This window comes from Pipistrellus hanaki (genome assembly GCF_964339955.1).
Source record: "Pipistrellus hanaki genome assembly, chromosome: 15".
Lineage (NCBI taxonomy): Eukaryota > Metazoa > Chordata > Mammalia > Chiroptera > Vespertilionidae > Pipistrellus > Pipistrellus hanaki.
The window spans coordinates 22,738,130-22,752,816 of NC_140517.1; the positions used below are offsets into that span (position 1 = coordinate 22,738,130).

General features: G+C 44.0%; 1 protein-coding gene across 2 annotated transcripts in view; it reads left to right on the top strand.

The window, feature by feature from the left end:
• Window positions 1-14,687, top strand: part of CDH13 (cadherin 13) — a 998,364-nt gene that overhangs the window by 632,958 nt on the left and 350,719 nt on the right. For both annotated transcript variants that reach the window (XM_084905563.1, XM_084905564.1), the window contains exon 6: window positions 7,902-8,046. In XM_084905563.1, coding sequence (XP_084761689.1) covers window positions 7,902-8,046 — 145 coding nt within the window. The remainder of the gene's footprint in view (window positions 1-7,901; window positions 8,047-14,687) is intronic.

Below are 14,687 nucleotides of genomic sequence, written 5' to 3' on the forward strand. Positions count from 1 at the left end.
GGCAGGCAGAAGGAGAAGGAGCAAGCATCTCTTTCCTCCCCTGTTGCTTCTACTCAGGCCCACAGTAGGTTGTCTGGTGCTCACCTGACACTGGGAAGTGGACTTCTTTACTGAGTCACTGTTTTAAATTCTAATCTCGTGTGGAACAGGCAAATGCAAAAATAATGTTGACTCTGGGCACACCGTGGCCAAGCAAGTTGACACACTGAATTAACCATGCAAACCCTTCAAAGAATAGGCTGTGGTGGTCAAGAGCGGGTACAGGGATGGAGAAGACTGTATAGTTGACAGAGATTGGGGATGATAGGCAGGACTTGGTAGCTGAGTGGCAGGGGAGAGGGGAGAAGGCTTCATCAAGAAAGAGGATGGCTTCTGTGTCTTCTTTGGTCCCAGAAGGACCACCCTCTGGAAAAAGTTTAGAGCAGAATGATAACCATGCAGTGGCACTTATAATACTTGCTAGTCGCTCAGACACCCTTGCATCCAATGATGCCATTTAAGAATATTTTGATGACATAATTTTAAATGTAAAATAGTTCTTCCCTCTCTAGGAAAGGCAGAAGCCAGCCCTTTAAAATCTGGGCAGTAAGAGTTGGGCTAAACTTCAGAACCCACTTTATATCAGACACCTTTGCACACCTTGACTTAGTTCATACTAGATCTTCTAAGGCAGTGGTCCTCAACCTTCCTAATGACAGGATTCTTTAATACAGTTCTTCATGTTGTGGTGACCTCCAACCATAAAATTATTTTCGTTGCTACTTTATAACTGTAATTTTGCTGCTCTTAAGAACCGCTAGCAGTGTCGCCTAAGACCATTGGAAAACACAGATATTTACATTGTGATTCATAACAGTAGCAAAAGTACAGTTATAAAGTAGCAACGAAAATAATTTTATTATTGGGGGTCACCACAACATGAGGAACTATATTAAAGGGTCACAGCATTAGGAAGGTTGAGAACCACTGCTCTAAGGTCTCTGTGGTCAGCTTTTATTTGTAACACAGAAACCAAGGTCAAAGAGGGGATGCCCACTCAGAGCCTGGATCTGGGACATCAAGGGGGACTATTTTCTCCTGAATCCAGGTCCAGGGCTCACCCCACAGCTCTTCAGAGCCCTGTACTCAGCCTTTCAGAATGTGCCACTCTCCCCTAGCAGTGCCCCCCTCCTTCATGACCACCAACATCTTTCTCCCATGATGGCTCAGTTTTCCACAGCCTGGGCAGGAGACCCTAACACCAGTCTCACCAAGTGCTGGTGGAAACTAGATTCCCAACAAGTCCCCCAGATGACCCCTAGGCCGTCCAATGATAGAACCTAATTATTTTACCCCTCCCAGGGTCATTTCATCTCAGTGGGGAGCAACAACAATGCAGTGTTGGATCCAAAACTCAAACGCGGTTGAGGCAATTGGGTGCCATCAACACTGGTGCTCCATCCCCTGTGAGGTTTCCCACCTCGAGGTCTTCTCTCTCTTTTCTTTTGTTTTCTGCAACTTGTTACTTTTCAGTTAGTGGGCAATTCCCTTCTCCCTACTTTCTGTCTCACAAATTTACAGAAAGCGATCAGACAAAATACACTTGAAGTTCTCATTATGTACCATTGGAGATGAGAAGATTGGAAAAATTGATTTGTGGGTGTATGAGTTTTATATCTGTGTGTGTATGTTGTGTATGTGGTGTACCTGTGTTTTTTATGTCTGTGTGTTTGTATGTTATGTCTCTGTGTGTTTGTGTGTGTTTATACATGTGTGTGTGTGTTCAAAGGATCCACAGAAAACATCTGCTCTGCTTGGCCTGTATGTCTGGGGTTGACACGAGTCCAAGTGTGCAGTGGATTCCTAGCAGGTGGTGCGACTCTGCCTTCTGTTTGGAAGTTATTTTCATACATCTAAACCTGAGAAGGCTCTTCCCAAGCGCTATGGGCCTTTGGGCTTTCATCTCTAACTCCTGTGGTTCAGCATCACACAAAGAATGGCTTGCACCTGGATTCCCTGCAGATGGGATGAAATGCAGGGCTGCCTCGGAAGGTTCTAGCAGAGCCTGAGAGTCTGCATTTCTACACACACACACACACACACACACACACACACACACACACCAGGGATTTCAGGATTCCAAGACTGCACTGTAAATAGCAAGGTCCTAGAACACAACACAGAGGTTGGTCAAATATATCACTTTTTCAGGCTCCTTGCCATGGAATAAGTTATTAGGCAATTATTTGTCCAAGTAACTTGGGCAACTGTTTCTAGATCTAATTTATTGAGCATCATTTTCTCTCTTTCTGGTTCCACAGTAGACCTCTTTATATGTCACTCCTCATTATTCCCAAGAAGATCAACCACTCACATTAAGAGCAGACGTTCTAGAAGATGGTGGAGAAATAGTCAGTGAGAAGCTGGGTGATGTCCATTTCCTGTTAGAAATTATTCCATTGCTTCTGCCAATAGCTGCCTGTTTGTTTTTATCACAGTAGGTTTCTACTAATTGGCATCTCTCTTTAAACATCAAGAACAGGCATGAGAATGCCTCCCTTAGAATGCATTCCGGTTTGTTTTATTTCTGGAGCCCCAAACACACAAGAATAGATCTTGTGACTCAAAGGAAACAAACATTGTTCCAGTCTTTGTAGACTAAGGACTTGTGTGTTTTGGGAATTTCAATTAAGAAGAGGAAAGGAAGGTGAAAACATCATTAAACATTTATTCTCTGATACTAGAGGTACCCTCTGAAAGTTAGGAGTCCCATTTCAGAAGATTTCACATTTGTTAACTGTGGATGTGACCTTCATTAAAAAATAGTGATTTAAACTCACTGGAATATCAGATTTCTTTACAGTAAGTTATTGGGTAGATAAGGTCTTTTTTACTAATAATTTCTTTCATGACTGCTTAATTTTCATCTACACTTAATGTATGCAATTTGGAAAATGCCTGGACTACTTAGTAAGGCACTAGCATTTCCTATTTAATATTTTATTCAGTCTACTATGGTTTTCTTTGTTAGAAACAAGCATGATATCATTTTCTCTCCATAATCTCTTTTACCCAGCAAATGTTATAGCAGAATCAACTTTAGTCCACTCTGTTGGAATTGAGTGGACCCCCAGTTTGACTTCATCTTGTACCAAGATCATCCCTAATATAATGCTAAGCTAGAAGCCATTACACCTGCTGCCTACAACTCTTTTCCATGCATTTTCACATGGCCAGCTCCTTCTGCTTTGTTGTCATTCAAGTCTCAGTCAAAATGTTCCTTCAGCAATAAGCATATTCTGTGCAGGGTCTAAGAAATCTGTAGAGTCTTCCAAACTATTATATCTAAAATAGGTAATCCCCTGCCAGCACACATTCACACTCTTTCTCTCTTTCAATCACATGATGACCCAGAGTGCATCTAACAATATTGTTTTCCACTAAAAAATTCAGGAGTCAAACTCTGGGTACTGGAATGACATAAACTGCTATCAGGTTGCTGCTTACCTAATTCATTTGTTGAGATTCGGTGCAACATTTTTCACACATCCTAATAAGTTATATTTCCTTAGTGTCTGTCTGTCTGTCTTCCCATTATGTTGAAATGGATCTGGAGTCTGCCCCTCCCAATTCCAGTATATTTGTGTATTTGGCAAATGTGAATTCCGTTCCTTTGTCCTACTTGTGGCTTCTTATACAACCAGAGTCTTGCAGAAAGTGGAAGTGTAGACGGAGGTCATCAAGAGGATATGACAGCCCATTGACCCATGAGCTGGACCCATGCAGTCAGACTTCTCACCCCTCTCCTGTCCTTGGAATGTGTGTTCTGCTCACCATTCCCACAGTGTGAGCTTTTTCAAGGGCATAGCCTTGAGACAGTAGGTGTTGTTGAGACCATCTGGATGGCATATGTGACTGAAGCCAATTAAGGCCTCCACATAAACTTTCAAGTTACTGGTTGGTGGGCACAGAGATCTACTTGTCTTGTGGTCTCCCAGACAAGTTTCATATAAAGGTTCCCTTACTTATTAAACTGCCACATACTAATCTGGAGTGGTCCACCTCTTTCTTGTAACTCTCCACAGCCTTCATCACAGGGGCCAGTTTGTGAACAAACGGGAAACTTAAGATTCAGAACCAACATATGCGTTGGCTTTATACATAGGTTTTTTTTATTACCTTTATACATAGGTTTTTGGTAAGTTAAAGTCAACTCCTGCTATTTTGGTAGGACAAAAAGCCAGACCTTCATTATTGCATGAACTTCCCCCAAGGCGTTGTTTTAATTTTCTTTCGTTAGCAGTATTCTTGTAGTAGATTTTAAAAGCAGCATCCTATATATAATAAAAGGCTAATATGCAAATAGACTAAACAGTGGAACAGCCGAACATCCAGTCACTGTTGTTCAACCAGGGGGCATGCGCAAAACATAGTAGGTGTCAGCAGCACGTGGCAGAGCGCAGAACATGGCAGCATTGGCCATGGTGGGATGATGGAGCAGGTGAGCAGGGGGCATCAGACCAAAGCTGCGTGCTGGTTGTTGTCATCCGGGTGAGCCTCTGGTGGTTATTGAAATTCTTTGCTCCCATGTGCCATGGTCCCTCCCAGTGCTAGCACCTGCTGCCAGCACCAGAGGTGCTGCTCGCATCTGCTGCTGGCATCCTGTGCTGGCCTCAGTCACTCAGTACCATAAGTGGGTGCAAGTAGCAGCTGCCAGCCCTGATTACCCCTCAGGGCTTCTCCACCTCCTCCTGCTCCTGAGGAGCAATCGGAGCTGGCAGCCACTGCTCACACCCACTGCCAGCAATGGCCCCACTCACACCCACTGGTCAGCAGTGTGAGCGGAGCAGCTGCTGTCATCACATGGGAGCGGCAGTGACTGGAATGGGACTGCAGGCAGACTGGAGACTGGGTGCTGTGGTTGGAGGGGCTCGGCAGGGGGCAGAGGGTGGGCTGAGACCTGCCCCTGGGCCCACTGCAGCCTCACGGCCCACAGTTCCTTTCAAGGTACACAAATCTGTGCACTGAGCCCCTAGTAAAAGTATGAGTGAATTCTATTTAAGATTTTCTTTTTATACAGATGTCAAAGGTTCTTCCCCTTTAATTAAAGTACACATGCATTATTTTGTCTGCTCCAAAAATCTAAGTGTGGATGTGTGTTTGTGTATGTTTTAATTTGCTAGTGAAAAGATTGTTAAAGAAAAAAAAATGAAAACTATATCTCTCTAAGCATACCTGGTCTCACTTTTGCTTACTAATTTCAAATTCTGTCCATATTGTATATGTTACATATGTGTGATATAATACATATGCTATTTAGCCTATTTTCACACAATATTCTTAGATCAACAAAATTTAATAATTGTTTTCTCTAATGGCTGTATTCTAGCATATTGTTACATAAACATTCATTTAACTAGTCTCCTTTTACTGGACATTCAATGGATGCCAGTGTTACTTCATTATTAGAAATAAAACTACAGTGAATATTTTCATATATGTAGCACAACCTAATTCAAATAGAGCCAGAAGTGATATACAAATGGAACAAAATGTGTGAGTTTTCAAAGGTTTTGTTGAATTTCATCATGCTGCTTTCAAAAGAATTATATCAATTTACAGCACCATTACGTGGGATACTGTGCTGATTTGTAACAAAGGTGTTTCTCTCTTATTTTCCTAATTTGTGTTAGTTTTCCCCCCTTAATTGACTTTAGAGAGAGAGAGAGAGAGAGAGAGAGAGAGAGAGAGAGAATAATTTGTTGTTCCACTCATTTATGCATTCATTGCTTACTTCTTGTAAGTGCCCTGACCATGTATTGAACCCACAACCTTGCTATATTGGGACAGCACTCCAGACAACTGAGCTATGTGGCCAGAGCTTCATAATATTCTTGAGATATTTTATGTGACAGGCATTAAGTGACTTAGAAATATTATGTACGTATGTTAAAAATATACTCTCTGGAGCCTGATTTCATGGGGTCAAATCTAGACTCCACCATATAATCTCTGTTTGCTTTTTTTCCCTCCTCACAAAGAGTCCTAAGATTACTGTGAGGATCAAGTGAGTTCATATAGTAGAGAGCCTGATAAGCACTGGATAATATTGATTATTATTCCTAATAATGAGTGTTTTTAATGTGATGCTGAGATTCATCTGCAGAGGCCTCTTCCTGAGGTTTCCCACTATAGAGACCCTCTTCTGACTGAAATACTCAACCCCCTTCAATGCAGGTACCACCATTGATATCCACAGAAAAGTGCTGCCATCCCTACCAAGTTCAATCCAGGCTGAATTAGGCTCCAAAAATAAGAGCATAAGGTTATTGTGATTCACTGGAAGTGTCATGACATAATTTCCTATTTCTAAGATAATAAAGCTAACATTTTTATGCTATTAATTTATTCATCCTTGAGATCTGATGGTAATTCTGTATTGGAAGTGTTTCATGGAATTATGAAATTCCCCCATCCTATATAATAAAAAAGCAACATGCAAATTAACCATCACTCTACTACATCAACAAGCCATGCCCACCAGCCAATTAGGATTGAGTAGGCAAATTAACCCAACCAAGATGGCTGCGGCCACAGAGCAGCAGGAGGCTTGGGTTTCCCTGGCAATGGAGGCTACAAAAAAGTTTCAATTATAGAAGATAAATAAATCCCAGATACAGGGCCTCCACTTGGGTTGCTGGGGGCCTGGCCGGCCTGCAAACTACCACAAGCCCCTCGCCCAGGCCACCCCACACCCCAAGTGAACCCTAACCCTGATCCGGGACACCCTTTGGGGCAAATCAGCTGGCCCCCACCCATGCACCAGGCCTCTATCCTATCTAATAATCCTATCTAATGAAAGAGTAATATGCAAATTGGCCATCACTCTAACACACAAGATGGCTACCCCCATGTGCATTCAAGATGGCCTCCACAAAATGGCCAGCAGGGGAGGGCAGTTGGGAGGCACCAGGCCTGCAAGGGAGGGCAGTTGGGAGCAATCAGGCCTGCAGGGAAGGGCATTTGGGGGGAAACCCAGACGAGCAGGGGAGAACAGTTGGGGTGTACCAGATCTGCAGGGAAGGGCAATTAGGGTTGACCAGACCTGCAGGGGAGGGCAGTTAGGGGCAAACAGGCTGGCAGGGGAGTAGTTAGGCATCAATCAGGCTAGCAGGGAAGTTTAGAGGGTGCTTAGGCTGGCAGGCAGAAGCAGTTAGGGGCGATGAGGAAGGCAGGTAGGCGAGCAATTGGGAGCCAGCAGTCCTGAATTGTGAGAGGGATTCCAGATTGGAGAGGGTGCAGGCTGGACAGAGGGACACACACCCCTGTGCATGAATTTCATGCACTGGGCCTCTAGCAGATTATAAGGGCCTGGTAGGCAGGAATCCTGAGGTCTCATTCAGGACCCAGTAAATGGCTTCCTTATACCAGGAAGGCTCTCTATACATAATTACTGACCTGAATTTCTCCCAAACATTACTGTAAACACTCAGTTATTTTCTAATGTACTCTGTTCATAACTGCTTAGACAATTATTTTTATTAGCATAACATTCCATTTAAACATAATGATGTTGGAAAAAAACAGAAACAATGTAAGCACATTTTCTCAGCTATGGCTGATTACGAGTATTTTCCTTTTCTTTCTTTATTCTTTTCTTTTCTTTCTTTTATTTTTTTTTACTTCCTTTGCAGATTTGATAAATTAATTATAAATTTCCCAAGGGGGATCTACCATAAATTGGTCTTTGTCTTTTATTCTTTTATGTTGAGTTTCTATTCTAGTCACAGTGTCTATCCATTGAGACCACAATATTGCTATGGGCTCATAACATTGCTGATATAACCAACCTTCTCTAGAGAACCTGGTTTCAATTTTCATAATGAATTAATCCCTCTTTCTCCATCTCTTTGCTCCAAAAGCTATTTGTGGAGACCACTGATGTCAACGGCAGAACTCTTGAGGGGCCAGTCCCTCTGGAAGTAATTGTGATTGATCAGAACGACAATAGACCAAGCTTCCGAGAGGGCCCATATGTTGGCCATGTCATGGAAGGATCGCCCACAGGTATGTTAAGTTGGCTTATCATTAGCATAATGGCTTGGAAAGTGGCATACTCTGGTCTTTGGGCTCTAGAGAGACTATGTATTGCCACTCCAACTTGTTGTTGGTATTCATCATCATTAACAATATTTCCCTGGGTAGAAGCAAGAGCTGGAAAGATGCAATTCAGAACATGCTTGAGGTGTTGCAAACTATGAAAACATCTCCCCTTGTCCCTAACGGTGATCCTTCAAGGGTGACCGACATCTAAGTCTTTAATGCAGGGCCACAGTCGGACACAATGTAAATATCTAGCTCATCTTTGTGAGACCCCAGACTGGATTTCATGAAACAGTGGGGCTGTGACAGACATTAAAGTCCCTACTTCCAGCTCCTCAGTTATTTCTTTTCATAACTGCATTTTAATCAGAGCCATTTTGGAAAACTGGGTAGGCCTTTGTTCTCCCCTTTCCTTAGATGTGCATGGAGAAACCCTTGTCCTCAGTCAAAGGGCCAAAAGCAAGACATTTTCTTCTTCTCCCTGAAAATACGTGTACCTACTGTTATGAAAATGACTCAGAGTTATTACAGAGCTCCTTTTATCTTTTCCCCATGTTTAACCTTTCTGTCAGGGAAGGTTTCACAATTAGAGCTCCCGTTCTGGCCCAATAGATACTAATTAAAGCATTCTGTGACCAGCAGCAGAAACCAGTCCTAAGTATAATGCTTGAAAAACTGAAGGGCAAAGAAGAAACATCCCTAGTCTGAGGCTGTACTTTGATTTTAAGCTTTAAAATGCATTTAAGTGAAAAAAGTGCCATATTAAGTGTATCACTGAGGCTGTGTCTACATAATGGCAAAATAAGTAAGTAAGAGTCACTCAGTGGCCTGATGGGAGATGGACACTGGAGAGCTTGTTCGTCTGGTTACCCACTCTCCCACCCTCCACCTGAATTGATGGGATGTATCAATAACGTGTATTTACATGAGGTGCTAGAGGTGTTGTCATGGTAACCTGCCTAGACTACCTGGTGAATAATTGTAAGTAAGGTGCCTAAAACCTCCCTTCAACTTAAAGGAGCTGGATCTCTATACACTTCATCAGATGCCCAAGGGCAAGGAGTGACCCTCTGTCTTCTGGAATTTGACTGCATTCTGTAAAAAGGAGAGGGAATTCCCTGTGTGTGCTGGAGGGCATTTGGGGTGAGGCTGGCGACAGAGAGTGAAAACAGCGCTGGAAAATCAGAGAGTAACAGGTGGAGGTGGGTCCTATCACTTCAGGCAGAACTTGCTGTGGCACCTCTCAGGAGGCTGCTCTGACGGAGAGATGGCTTTTGGTGAGAGAGACCCTGGAATTTGAGTTTGATGTTTACAGAAATCTTAAACAAGCTGGTGTTCAGAACAAGTTAGGAGAACCAATGAGGAAAGCTATTAAAGAGACTGGAGATGGAGCAGAGCAGAAAAATGATTCTCCATTTCCACCTGTGGTACCCGGGCATTGTATATGAGTGACTGGAATTCAAGATGGGCTGGGAAAGTGTTCTAAATGTAAATGACAATGGTGATATTTCAGGCAGCTGTGAGCAGGTGCATATCTCTATATTATATGTGTATGCGATTAGACAATGTTCAATTTACCTCCCGCTATGCCCTTCCTTCAAGTTTCAGAAAGAATTTCAAATTTTAATGTTTTATATACGCATCATATTTTCAAAGAAAATTGAATCCTTTGTGTATATTGAATTTCTTAAAGCACAAAGCAATTTGGTTAGGGTGGACGCACCTCCAGCAAAACATAAAACATCTCAAACTTCAATTTATAATTGGAAATGTCCTATAAAATACAGAAAGCCTTGGAGATCAGTTTGGAGGAGCTTCTACCAGCTATGTGGAATTTGCCCTGATTTATTGTTGTCTTTGCAGTACCCTCTGGGTTTGACTGTAAAGCAGGCATTGGAATGGCATCAGTCAAAGTTGAGTTGAGAATGTGGAGCTGTGGAAAACTTTTAGAGGAGAAATCGGTAGATCACTTAGCTCCTGTGGGAGAGCTCAGGCAAGGAGGCCCCGAAGCTTCCATGGGGACAGTGGGAGTCTGGGAAGGGTTCAGTGTCCCTCTCTAAGCCCCCTCCCCAACATTGACCATTTATAAGTTATAGCAACAACACAGACCGGCTATAGAAATGATCACCTCTCCCAGTTTCATAATCTCTCACTCAGGTGTGGCTCTAAGAATCCTATGTGTTGTGGACATTATTCCAGGTCCACTTTACAGAAGAGAATGCTGACCCTGGAAAGAGTTCAGTGACTTTGCCCAATAGGCACAACAACAGATGGGAAGCAGTGTTCAGGGCTCAACTGTGTCACCCACCTTCACATCATGTGCTCTTTCAACTGCCCCCAAATATTTGCAGTAAAAACAGCCATTAACTTATGATTAGCACTTATTTATTCTTACTGTATTCTGAGACCTTTGTATACACTATGTCACTTCCTCCATTATACCAGGTCCTACTCTGAGAGGTCATAACTCTCCCATCATACAAATAAGAAAACTGAATCTCAAGAGGTCAAGGAATTTTCCCCAAATCACAAGCTGGGAGATGAGCTAGAAACTGTTTTCATGTTTCTAGCTTCAAGACACAGGCCCTTTCCCATGTACCATGTTGGAGCCGGCCACCTTCCCTTATATTCTAGAGGATGGACTCTTTTCAGGAAAGAGGAAAAATATTTGTGGGGTTCTAATCCGATGAACTGATTTAGCTTCTGACAGAAAGTGACCAGCTCTCTGACCAAATATTCAGGCTCATTGAATGGCTTTTAATATATGTGAGCTATTGCTCAGTCTCAGGGGTTAAACATCATTCCACACCAGGGTCCTTGTCCTCATTCACATCACTCTCTTCTGACTCCACATAACCAGGGGCGCAATCTTGACAGCCTCCCAGAACACCACACTCAGAAGGGCCCCAGGGTTGCAATTATGCTCTGCCATCGCCATCTTACAATTGTTAAGAATTGCTGAACAATGGGTCCTGCACGTTCATTTTGCACTGAACCCAACAAATTATGTAGCTAGTCCGGTGCCCAGCATTGTGGCTTAGAGTTAGGTTTAATGCTCTACTTACTTCTTTAACAAGGTGAGCCCTTGGGAAGGTTACTGAACCTTCTAGAAGCCTCGATTGCCTTGTCTATAGATGGAGTGGGTGTATAATAGTGCCACCCTAGAGAACTATATGCAAGGAGTAAATGGGACAATGTGCTACACTCAGTGCTTAGAACATAATAAATGTTCAGGAAATGTCAGTGTATTTATTATTCTGGCAGCGAACCTAGTAGGGAAGGGAACGCAAAGGGACATACAGTTTGTGTGAAGGAACATTCATCTCCCAACAAAGTATCATTTTCATGTTCCAGTGTACCCGGACGCCATCTGCCCCAATCCATCACGTGGGAAGGTCACCTATATTTATCTGTTTGTGCCGACAGGAGACCATTTCCAGCCCTCAGCATTGAACTCCAGGGTAGTGTTCTGGGAAATCATTACTAGATGAAGGAAGATTAACAGACAGTAATGGTCTTTGAACTTTGCTGGCTGCTCCCTGGGACCAGCTGGAGCTCCGTGTGAACCTGGTGTTTTCTGAATGCCTGAAGCATGCCAAGACCATGGGAATTATGGATAGAGGAATGGGCAATTTGAAGTCCCTGGAAGGCATACATGCCAGGGCACACAGTGCTGGCTGGCACCCACTTCCAAGTATTTTGCCACTTACAGTTCTGTGGACACTCTGGGAAGAGCTAACCATGAGGAAAGTGTGCTTCATCCAGAAGCAGACCCTGGTGTGAGGGTCGAGGCATGTGGTTTACCTGAGGTGGAGGATACCAGGTGAGGGGTGCTATAAGGGAGGGAAGCAGGCCCTTTCAAGATGCCAGTGAACCAGCTACTGCAGTGGGCAAGTGTGAACTTGATTCCTGGATGGACAGGGGTCTCTGAGAAATACATGAAACACATACAGCACCATTATCCCAGCCCAGAGGCCAGGGAGCTGGGGTATCCATCCCCATGCCCATCAGAACTGTCCTTAGAGGGACTTACTTCCTGGGCACTTTCATCCTGCTGTGGGCATGGGAAAACAGCATCCGCAGTTTGGAGACAGCCTTCCAACAAGGCATAGGAGCTGGCTGTTGGGCAGGCCTCAGCTATGCTCTTCCCTCCATGCTTGCAGCCGCCCTGGATGTCAACTGGGACAGCTGGGAGCATGGCACCCAACACCTGGATAGGTGGGTAGCTTTGAGGGATGTCACGGAAAGAAGGTAGTGGGAGGAATATGTTAAGTCCCCAAACTGTATGACTAAGAAAGAGGAATGTCTCTTTAAATATGGGTCAGGGCCTAGAGGGGCATGTCCTGACTCCTAAGAGATCCCCTTTGCTGAGGTGCCGACACTTCTTGAGGCTGCTGATCTGGAGCAGAGATGAGCAGCTAAATCCTCATCCTCTAACTCCTGAGAGCACAAGGACTCTTGCCTTATCTTGATTCCTCTCATGCTCCCTTTATTTCCCCGCCCAATAGTGCTGTTGAGCATCTACTCTGTGCCAGCACTACTCTAAGCTCCGAGGGTACAGCTGTGGACCTGCCAGATGCTGCTCATTCCCTCCTGGCATGCAGAGTCCAGCAGGGAGACTGCAACCAATAAGTAGCATTGCAATGTGATGAGTGCAGCCAGGCACCCACACGGGATGGGGTGCTGTGAGGAGAGTAGGGGGCGGGGGGTTTGACTCCCCACCCCACCCCCAGGATCCATCTGAGTCCCCATTCTTCAAGACTCAGTTACCTTGAATTTTAAAGATCCTAACTTGCTAGACATGAGGAAGAACAGCCGATCAGTGGCCTGTAGAGCAAATGTTCTGAGAGCTCACCTGAGCTTGGCAGTGGCTGTTTTTCAAAATGGCTTGGTCTAAATAGAGATTGTTGTGATATTTGATGGTTAACATTTGAGACCTCCCTCAATATAAGTGATCGGCATGTTGGGTGTTGGTATAACCGGGAAGTAAAGTCCCTTTTCTGGTCACCTGTTTACTTGTTGCAGTAATGGCCATGTAGCTTTTCAGTCCACCCGCTGTCCAGTTTTCCTTCATCGGTATTTTTGAACTTGCACTTTGTAGTTTCTCCCATTCTCCAGTAACCTGGCCAATCCCAGGGGCTTTTGGAACATTGGACATGTGGCTATTTTGGGTTTCTGTTTGGCTGGTTGGTTCACTGCGTTGGCTACATGCGTTTCCCAGCCTCCAGGATGTGGCATGTGATGAAGTACCATACAGCGAGCCAGAGCATGTGCTAGGTTACATTTCTGGGATGAGTCGGGAACCAAGGCAGTTGGGAAGAGTGCTCTTTGCCCTTCTACCACCCATTTCCGCTTGCTGCCTGGAATGAGGACGTGAGGCTTAGAGTTCAGGAAGCCACTCTGCTTCCTGAAGTGGCTTTGAGAATGGAAGCCATGTCCTGGGAACGTGGTACAGAAGGTAAAATGAGGCTGGATTCTGTTGCCTGTGGAATGTCGTGTTAGCCTCTCTCCAGAATTATTTTACATAAGGCAGTAATGAACTTGTCTTATATAGCTCATGGTTACATTGGGGTCTCTGTATTTGTTGCCAACTGTAATAAAATGGCCATATCTAGTGTTACTCAACCAATAAGAATGATAGCCCAAATAATTTGACTCCAAGCCATGCTTTTAAACTGGGGCATGCTATGTTGCTTTAAACATTCAAACCCACTTTCTTCTGCCTGAGTTTCATGCCACTGGTTTGTTTTTTTTTTGTATAGTGACAAGAAAATTGAGTCTTTATTGGAACAAAAATAGTTTTTGTCTCCTCCGCTGTCTTAGAGTTCTTTCTAGAAAACATTCTGAGGTCTCTGTCATTAGATGTTTCCATTGGATTAAAAACAAACTCAATCCTATGATGGAAACCTTCTCAGCACAGCGGTTTTGACTCCCTCCTATCACAGTAATTTCAGATCACAGGCCAGCACTGATTTATCTGAAAGTATCCCAACACAGGGCGTCATCATGTGGCTGCCGCTGACGTCAATGTGCTGGCTTCACGCCCACATCCCCAGGACTAGACAAGGAGGGAAAAGGCACAGGAATGTTATTTTTGTTTCTTGCTAGTGAGCCAACTGGAAGTGCATCAGGAGAGCAATGTGTTCTCACAGGAGCATAGCACAGAGGCTGAGACCATGGCTCCTGGGTCCCAAAGATCTCACTTCCAGTTTCACGTCATCTACTAGTTGGGAGACCTTGAACATGTCCTTACCTATCTGAGCTTTGGGCTGCACCTCTGTAAAATGAGGATCACGATAATGTCCCAAACGGTAGCTGTGATGTCCGTGAGAAAATAGAAGTCAAACTTTGAGCACTTTGTCTGACAAATACACATGTGCCATAAATGTTAGCAACTACAGAGCGCTTTCTTTTTCAATGAGAATAGGTTCAAGAGGGTCATAGTGCCATCTCCTTGCATCCTGCAGGGAGGGAAGATCTCTGCCAACCAGCAAAGCTGCATTCCAACACTGCTCCTTCTCTAATCAGCTGTGTGAATTCAAGTCTCTATGTCCTCATTTTGAATTGGTGATAATCTACTGAGACAGGGTTTTGTATGAATTTGA